At 44.6% G+C, this 9,338-nt stretch overlaps 1 protein-coding gene and 1 long non-coding RNA gene across 2 annotated transcripts in view; one reads left to right on the forward strand and one right to left on the reverse strand.

Annotated features, from left to right (window-relative positions):
• Window positions 1–5,873, reverse strand: part of LOC111256928 — a 12,567-nt gene extending 6,694 nt beyond the window's left edge. Inside the window, exon 1 of the long non-coding RNA XR_002677181.1 lies at window positions 5,662–5,873. This is a non-coding gene — a long non-coding RNA (uncharacterized LOC111256928). The remainder of the gene's footprint in view (window positions 1–5,661) is intronic.
• On the forward strand, window positions 274–2,017 carry LOC101759470. Its single transcript, XM_004966135.3, has one exon. It carries the CDS (start codon window positions 1,470–1,472, stop codon window positions 1,767–1,769), a length of 300 nt encoding a protein of 99 aa, XP_004966192.1. The 5' UTR covers window positions 274–1,469; the 3' UTR covers window positions 1,770–2,017.
• Window positions 5,874–9,338: the final 3,465 nt, after the last annotated feature.

Genomic DNA, 9,338 nt, shown 5'->3' on the forward strand with positions numbered 1-9,338 from the left:
CAAAATGGCATACTGCGATGGAGATCATCTCGGCATCGGAACCTTCACGGCATCACAACCCGTGCAAGACGGACGCCGCTCCACCATATATATCTACAGTCACAGGGAGCACTAGAGCAGCAGCGGCAGGTACAGTAGTCTCATTCGTCTAGCATCAAGCAAAAGCTAATCAGCGAAGCATACTAGACAGAAGGCAGAGGCTGCTGGGAATAGACGCAAGATGTGGGGTTCGGGAGGCAAGCGGCAGCGGGGGGCAAGGGCGAGGCTTGGGCTCGGGGGGGGAGGGGGGTTGACGAGGTGCGGGTCGGGCTTGGGCTCGGGCTCGTGCCGGCGGGGTGCGGCTCGGGTGGGGTGGGATTTCTTTTTTATTATTTTTTAATACCCTTTTAGTACGGTTGATTTCAACCGGTACTAAAGACCCTCCTTTAGTACTGAACTAGCAATACCAGTTGCGCAACCGGTACTAAAGGGGAGTTCCCAACCGGTACTGATGGGGTTTTCCCAGTAGTGTTTATGGCTGAAAAAGTGGAAAGGGGATCGACTGGAGATGCTCCATGAAAGCAACTTTTTTGAATTCCTCCCGTCACCCGTGGACAAAAGGTATTAGTTTAGTGTCAAAGTTAGACCTTCTTCTATTGTTATAGACGCTATACATACCAACTTACTATACTTTTCCACTAAAACGTTTTGAGTTCAAACATGATAAGGTTCTGATTTCAGATTTGCAAAAGACGAACTGAGGGGTTCCAGGTTTCCAATTTTCAATTAAAATTAAATGCCCATAATTGGAAAAAAATCCAGAATATCTATCATCCTAATAAGATTTAAAATATAATATATGAAATGGGAACACCTGCAAGGCAAGAAAACATATTGGTAATAGACACCCTCCAAGTATGTCTAATCGATTTCATATTACAATAGGAAGCGATCACTCAAAAGCTATGGTCCAAAAATATTATGTCTACTGACGAGAAGTTAAAACCCTCAACATCGTAAGTAAACTTTTAAAATTTGAATTCAAAAGTTTCCTATGGGAACCTACAATGCGAGTAAAATGATAGCATCACACTCCTTTCAAACAGGTCTAATGGGATTTCAAATTCGAGTACGAAGCACTCACTCAAAAGTTGTATTAGCCAAAAGTTATATTAGTCAAAAGTTATATATTGTAGTTTCAGGGCCTGTTTATTCCTCTGCCGACCACGATGCTAAGCTTTCTTACACGTAGGCAATTGAGATTATGAACTTCCGGGAAGCTATGCTCTCCACACCGTCTTCCAGGAACCTTCCCTCGCCTCAGGCCCCCACTTTTTTCCCCAGGGAAAATTTGCTACGGCAGGCATAAAAGTATAAAACGGCATCATTGTTGCTCGGAAACGGCAGAGACACAGTACACACCCTTCAGAGTTGGGACAGGGCTAGCGAGAAGACGGGAGCAGGTCGCGGTCGCAGGCTCGGATCGGTGGATGGAGGGCGGGAAGACCGGCGGCCTGACGGCCCGTGGCACGGGGAAGGCGCCCGGCCCGCCGCCGCCGCCGCCGAGCCGCGACGAGGCAAACGGCGGGCACCGCCGCGGGCAGAGGAAGGGCATCTGGCCGCGCGGCCGTCGCTTGGTCGTAGCTCTTGTCGCGATGATTGCCGCGGCCGTGTACCTTCTCTTCGCTGATGCCCTCGCCGTGCCGCCCCCTACGGCCGGGTGGTGGCTCGCGGCCTACGTTCTTTGGATCATCGGCCTGAATATGCTGCAGGTTTGGCTGATGAACTGACGTGCACCCCGGCGTTATCATCTCTGGCGCCTGCAGGAGGGAGTCCTGGACTCCTGGTACTATACGTATGGAACGCGCGCTAGGTCTTTTTTCTCACCTTTTCGTTTTGCTTTTTGCGCTGTAAATAAGTGTATATTCCCTGTCTATGTACATACTGATGGAGCTAAGCTGCTCTTGTACATCCTTATTCCATCTGATAGATCCTGTGCCATATATATGACTACTTCATCAAGCAATTTTTCTATTTTCTTCTGGTTGAATAATGGACATATATATGGTGGGGCACTAGCTAGAACTGATCTCCGACTCTTGACGTCGTGAGAGATGTGCATGCTGCCGCAAAAAAAACGAAAGAAAAGAAGAGTGGATCTGTTCTTTTTTCCCACTGAGTTTTTGTACCAGCATGTTCATGTTCATCATCACCTCTTTTAGTTTCAGATTAAGATACTCCGCTTAATTCCACCAGGATTGCTGGTGGAAGATAAGTCGCCATCGCCGCTATTAGATTTTTTTTAATAAAAAAAGACATGCAGTTAGTTTCCTCGCACAAGAGCGGTAGTTTCCATGAAACCCTAGCTCTACCTTCCTGCTCATCCCCCAAAACTTGGGCTCGAAGGACCGCGTGGTGGGGCCGCCCCCGCGCGCAGGTGCTTACAACCCACCGCGTGTTTTCTCCGCCACGTGGACCGCCGGCGGAGGCATCAACAAACCCGCGTCGTCCTCCCCAGCACCTACGACCACACGGCGGGGTTGCACTCTGTACAGCCGCAGATCCAGGTGCCTGCATCTCTCGCTCACGCGGCGGGGTCTCGCTCGCCGCGGCAGAATCTGACCGCGGATGAAACATACGTGGCCGGCGTTACTGACCTGAGACGTACTGCTGGGAGAGTGGGTTTCAAGCCTTGGAGGTAGCCGCGATCGCGTCGGCAGGCCAAGATCATCGGGTTGTTACTTGCTTGCACACCGGGTTATAAACTTTGGTTTCGCATTCTTCCGTTCATTTTTATATTCCTCTCTGCCCAAAGAGAAAGGGATGCACACGGTTGGTTAGTTAGCAGTTAGCTAGCACCCTTCTCTTTGCTTCTTACTCGTGCAATTGGGTCAAGGATTTAATTTCCTGGAGAAGACTCAAATTAACAGTGCAAACCATATCTACATGTATGACTATATGCTTGTTCTGAGAAGTACGTACGTAGCTACTAAACCAGCTAAAGGAACACATTGTTTGCAAGTAAAAGCGCGCAACCAAAGATATGAGTGAAAGATATCGGCGGGTACAAGTGAAAAAATCGAGTACTAATCAACCCATATGTACACACAATCAAGTGCAAATACGCATGCATGTAACACAAAATTGTTACCCTGCGCCCTAGCCCCTTGGCTTTCTCATTCCTGAGTACTGACTGGCTGGGGGGAACAACATGCAAAGGCCTTTGTTCCAAATGTATTGGGCTCACCTTCAATATATGGTCCAGTTTAGAATTGACCCCACATACTATTGTTCTTTCAGCCCATTTGGTTATACTGAACTGAGAAAAGGGCCTAGGGAGAGAATGGCCCAATTACCCACCGTCATTTAGCAGTAGTACGCCCACCACTATATGGCCCGTAGCCTTAGTGGGCCAAATATCCTGAGCTAAGCTGGGCCGCCGGTTGCCCCCCAATATTTATTGAGCTTTTCTCCCACAAAGACCAATTTTGAAAGGAAAAAAAGCTAGCGCGTCCTGGGTCCGAGCGGACTGCCGCGGCCCATGTGTACCGTCGCGGCTTACGTACTTTTTATTTTTCCTTTCCTCTTTTAAAATGATAACTTTCTTCTTGAGTGTTCGTTTTCGATTTCGTTTACACCAGCATTCGTTTTGATGATATTTATAAAACTAGATCTAGGATGGATATATTTTAATATATTTTTTATATTCTAGCAACTTATGTTGAATACATAATAGCTAGTTATGCATGAAGTGTGTAGCAACTTATGTATAAATCTATCAACACATTATATACATAAATTCCTACATTTTTTTACTCAATATAGTTACATATTTGAGGTATTTATTTAATTTGTCTCTTTTTTCTCTGTATATATGGATACATTAGCTCTGAAGAAGCTCTTACATTGACTCTGTGAGAGTTATAATTAATATAACATATAAGTTGTCGCATGTTCTCTATATAATAACTCCATATAAGTTGCCTGATAATACCACTATTTTGTTTATAAGTTGCTACACAGTTTATCCGTAAGTTGCCAGTCTTATAAAACAGCATCAAAATATATCAGGTATGTATCTTGCTTTGTAGATCTCATCACTAGGAACACAATGGCGCAAATGGAATTAAAACCGAACACTTGATGAGTGAGTTATGCTCATTTAAAAAAATGTACTAACATTTCCCTAACTGACATATCACTGACATCATCTGAACCCAGCGCGGCAGTAGAATGGCGGAGGCTAGGGTCGTGTGCTGCACAGCAGCGCGACCCATTGTGGGATAGCACGATCCATTTGGAAAATTACTGCTACGAAAACTCCTAGGTCTGTCTGTTCTTTTTTTTCGTGCTTAGAAAGAAAGTGGATGCAAACATTTTGTTTTCCATCAAAACTTGGCACCACCGATACAACAGTAGAAACAACTAAAACCGAGCAGAGATTACTCTGTTTTTCTCTAGCTGCGCGTTGTAACACTAGGCTGCCTCCGCCTCAGATGTAACGGATCGCTATTTGCATACCCCGTTCACAAAAACTTACGGTCGTCCTAGTTTCCATTTGCCTCTATTTGTTTTTTCCAAAATAATAAAGTTATGCTAATTTTTATCTAACTTATATCTTAATTTTGTCGACTTGGTAATGGCAGGATTCTTTTCATGGTGCTGGACTGCTGGCACATCTTTTGTTCCATTTCAAATTAAGTTATAAACTCTTACAATAAAAAAATCATATGGTAGGCATATATATGTTTTTACAATTTTTTTTGTTGGCTTATGACACAATAAGTTACGAAACCTCTTTCAATAAAAAAACCCATATGAATTCTTTTAAGCAGAAAACGAGTATAGGTTGACATGTTTCGCACATTTTGAGCAGTTTGTAGGCTAACATCATTCCTTTTCGTAAAAGCAAATTATTTTGTTATTGGGAGGCAAAATGACATGGTTACATTCTTTTACCTATATTAATTAGGGCTCCTAATGCACCACAATAAACTTTGCAATAAAGATTGGTAGGGCTCCTGATGCACCACAATAAACTTTGCAATAAAGATTGGAAAACTATAGAGGATCAACCTAAGAAGAAATTAGCTAAGTGACTAAGCTAGGGGTAGACTGCTTTAGTGGTTTTAGTCAATTCTGTAATTATTAGTTCATGTTTGAGATCCCTCGAAAAATACTTAAGAAGTTAAAGTATTACTAGGTCAATACTTTTTTGGCAATGTGATGAGCGTAATAAGACCTTTAAATTGCTAATTAAGAGAACTGAGATGTATCTTTCTAATTATACCAAATTTGGCTCAAAGAAATCCAATTGTTAGCCAATTTATACTTAGGGGGAAAAAACTCTAAGAGGCGCATATTAGCTCTAGGACGCCACTCCACCATCCGGCCTACAGCGCCCTCACCGCTTCACCTCGTTGCCTACCTACACTACACCACCGTTCACGCCACCGCTCACGGCCATCTCCCACAGCCCCATCCTATTAGCACATAAGACTATCTATATAGCTAGTAGACAAAAATAATGAAATGAGAAAGTGAGGCACGGATTACACATAGCATTTCTTCCTAATCCTAGGCTTGTAGCAAAAAACACACTACCGTGCGGACACGCAGAGCCAGCTCTAATTTGAGGAGTTGATTCGCATCACATATATGTGCAGTAGGATGATGACGTACCCGCTAATCTGGCAGCGGGTTCCTCTGCAGTCCGCGTCCGCTAACCCGAAGCCGAAGAGCTAGCTCCATGACTCCATCCATGGTCATGGAGAATTGGAGCGCCAGCTGCCTGAGCTCGCTGCTGAATAGCTTCATTCGCTTCTCCAACCGCCGATGGCTGCGCTGCTTGGATGGAGAGCTTTGCAGAGTTGTTGGCATGCCTACAGCTTCGCGGCATTGACCCAGAGTCATTGCAGGTCAAGTCAACTATAATGGTGGAACAAAAAGTATTGACCGACCCAGCCTCGGTCCTCCGGTTTCAGTTCTCACCAAATGGCTGCCCAACCCTATCTCTGAACTTGGCCCTGTTGGTCGGCCCAGCAAGGCGCCAGAAATGGGCATCCCCTGATGTCAGTCTCTGTTTGGCACGAGGTCTACGGCGTCGCCCGCGAGGAATTTGGATATCCATGCGAATGCGATACCGCGACTTGTTCCCAGCTCACGCGGTTGTAAACGGGCCCACCGCTCAGATAAACCGTTGTTTTGTTGATTCGTACTCGGTCCCAAATTATAGCTTGTTTTAGCTTTTTTAGATATATAAATATTATTATGTATCAAGACATAGATGTCTAGGGTATATCTAAGTGCATAATAAAGTCTATGAATCTAATAAAGCTAAAACGATATATAATTTGAGACGAAGGTGGTATATCCTAATTTCCCCCAAAGGTATGAGCAGACCCCGTGTAAGATCCCAAAGAGTATAAATGAGATAAGTCATGTGATATGATCCAATTCTGTATTTGTTCCACATACTTTTTATTACAGTATATGGAAATACTTTTTATTATAGTATATGGAAAAACGTTGCGACGCGCGGGCTGCTAGGTGAGGGAGGCCTTGGGGGTCCTAGTAAAGCCCAAATCCATGCGACAAACAACACAAGGAGGCCTTCTCAAAAGCCCACGAGGGTGTTGCGCTTAGAGATTGCACTTCTTTTTTCTTTTTTAACTCCAAACATTGTTACATCATAGAAGCTTATATAGGCTGGGGACCACAGATCAACAAAATCATAATCATTATTGAGTTTATTGTTTGCATCTTAATTTCGTCGTTTGAAAGTAGCCGCAGTGTGTTTTCTCTCTCTATTTATCGTCTCTCTGTTGGCAAAATACTGTAGGGGTTTCTCTCATTTATTAATTATTATAATCCAAAGGCCACATGGTTAGGGTTGGGCCCACTACCTGTACTTTGAAAGCAAAGGACTTGTTTGTGTTTAATAGGCACTCGGATCGAGCAAGCCGTGACTTCATAATTATGCCACGGATATAAACTATGTTATATATATATATATATATATATATATATATATATATGTATGTATGTATGTATGTATGTATATATATATATATGTATGTATGTATGTATGTATGTATGTATGTATGTATGTATAGCGGTACGAGATCGTGACTATTTCATTGATAAAGAAGAAGAGTACAGCCGGCTAGCTGGAAAGAAATAAAAGAGTTATTCTCGTTGTACAAGAGACGCTAGATCTTTGGCTCCTGCTAGGCCCCAAGCTGCCGCCTCGCTTTTGATTTTGGCCATCAGTCCCGGTGCCGACGATCAGTCCCGGTGCCGACGATTCTCGCTATCTAAAAACTCTCGCATTTTGCTCGTTCCACACCTCCCAAATTACCAGTATTGTTAAGGTCCTACTCGCTTTATGAGGGGACATGGTCGCTCGAAGTGATATTAGCCCACCACTGCAGCATGTCTTCACTGGGTCTCCAAAATTGAGGGTGTAGAGTAGGTTGCGCCATCCAGGACGTTACGAGGCTTCATAATCTCCTTGTATATCAGCATTCTGCCAGAAGGTGGAGAGCCGTCTCAGGAGCATTCCGGCATAAAAGGGCATGAAGGTTTGTGTGCCCATCCTCAACGTTGCAGCCTATTCGATGTCCACACTTGATTTTGAGTTACTAGCCATGCAAAAATTTGTATTTAGGCGGCACCCATAATTTCCAAATCATATTTATTTTTGGCCCTTTGGCACATCCAAAGTGTTGCACTTTGTAGGCTGATGTCGTCGTGTACTCTCTGGTTGCCGTGAGTTTCCATCTGATCTAATCTTCCTGGTTCGATTGTAGCTGAATGTCACGGAGCATTTCCCAGAGTGTGAAGTACTCGTGGAGGTGTGTTAATGTAAGCCCTTCTGCCCTCCTTATGTCTCGTATCCAAGTATTTCAGTGTAGCGCCGCTGCCACTGTTCTATTTTTCGATCGGCAAATATTGAAGAGATTTGGTGCTATATCCTTGGTCCTGCAACCTTGTAGCCATCCTGAGTGCCAGAAGCTCATCTTTTTACCATTGCCGATTGTTATTGATGTGCGAGCCGCGAAGAGGAGACGGTCAATATCGTCACACGGCATTTCGGTACCTATCCATGCTTTTTCCAGCGAGACCCATTCATGCCATAGCCACCATAGTCTCAGGGCTCTAACGAACCTTTACAAGTTCAGAATTCCCAAACCACCATGTTCTTTGGGCAGGTTGCATCTGGTCCAGTTGACTTTGCATTTGCCTCCCGTGAGCATTGAGTCACTAGCCCAAAGGAATTTTTTCCTTGTTTTGTCAAGCTCCTCAAGTATTTCTTTGGTTGCTTTGAGTACTGTTAGCAGGTAGACTAGCTACGAAGATAGCACGGATTTTATTAGGCAGACCCGGCCAGTCTGCATTAGGTGTCTCCCGTACCAGCCTTGTACCTTGGAGGTTGCCTTTTCCACTAGAGGCTGAAACTCCATTTTGCGTAATCTCCTCACCGCGAGTGGTAGCCCCGGGTATTTGATGGGGAAGTTGGTGCGTATCACCGGAAAGCCAGGCAGTGTGTCCTCTAGGTCTATGCCGCCGTAGCTGATTAGCGTCACACTTGTTTTCTGCAGGTTAGTCCTTAACCGTGTAACTTCCCAAAGTTTTTTAGGATGAGCGCCATATTGTTGATGTCTCTGTGGTCCGATTTGGTGAAGATCATCGCATCGTATGCATACATGGATATCCCGAAGCATGCCACTCTTCCCCCTAACTTTTGTAGCATCTTTAGGTTTGTGGCTTGGGAGAGTAGCTAGTGCAGGGGGTCAAAGGCGAGAATGAAGAGTAGCGGGGATAGAGGATCCCCCTCTCGTAGTCCATGTCCATGCTGGATTGGGTTGGTTGGAATTTCATTGATCAGTATTCTGGATGTGGAGGTGGTTAGAGTTGCTGCAATCCAGTTTCTCCAACGCTGTGGGAAACCTCTATGTTGCATCAATGAGAGCAGGCAATCCCAACGCACTAAGTCGAAAGATTTGGAAATGTCAAGTTTCATTAGAAGCGATGGTGTCCCATTTCGGTGGAATCGTCACGCGATGCTTCTCCGGCGCTTTGACATGGGGATATGAGCTCATGCATTTTTGGCACTAGATGTAATGCGAGTATTTTGCTGATGATTTTCGCAAAGGCGTGGATGAGACTGATTGGCTTGAAGTCCGTGATCGAGTCTGCCCTGTATTTTTTGGTAAGTAGGATAATGTTTGCCTTGTTGACAAGGTTCAAGTTCGCGCAACGCTTGTGTGGCGGATCCACTTCGGATTAGCTTGATTAAACATGATTAAGTCGCCTAATATGCGAAACTCATGCCTTAGCCAAGTTAACACGAAGTG

This window comes from Setaria italica, chromosome IV (assembly GCF_000263155.2).
Source record: "Setaria italica strain Yugu1 chromosome IV, Setaria_italica_v2.0, whole genome shotgun sequence".
NCBI lineage: Eukaryota > Viridiplantae > Streptophyta > Magnoliopsida > Poales > Poaceae > Setaria > Setaria italica.

Coding starts and splice junctions, on each gene's coding strand:
- LOC101759470 (XM_004966135.3), top strand. CDS start 1,470: ATGGAGGGCGGGAAGACCGGCGGCCTGACGGCCCGTGGCACGGGGAAG.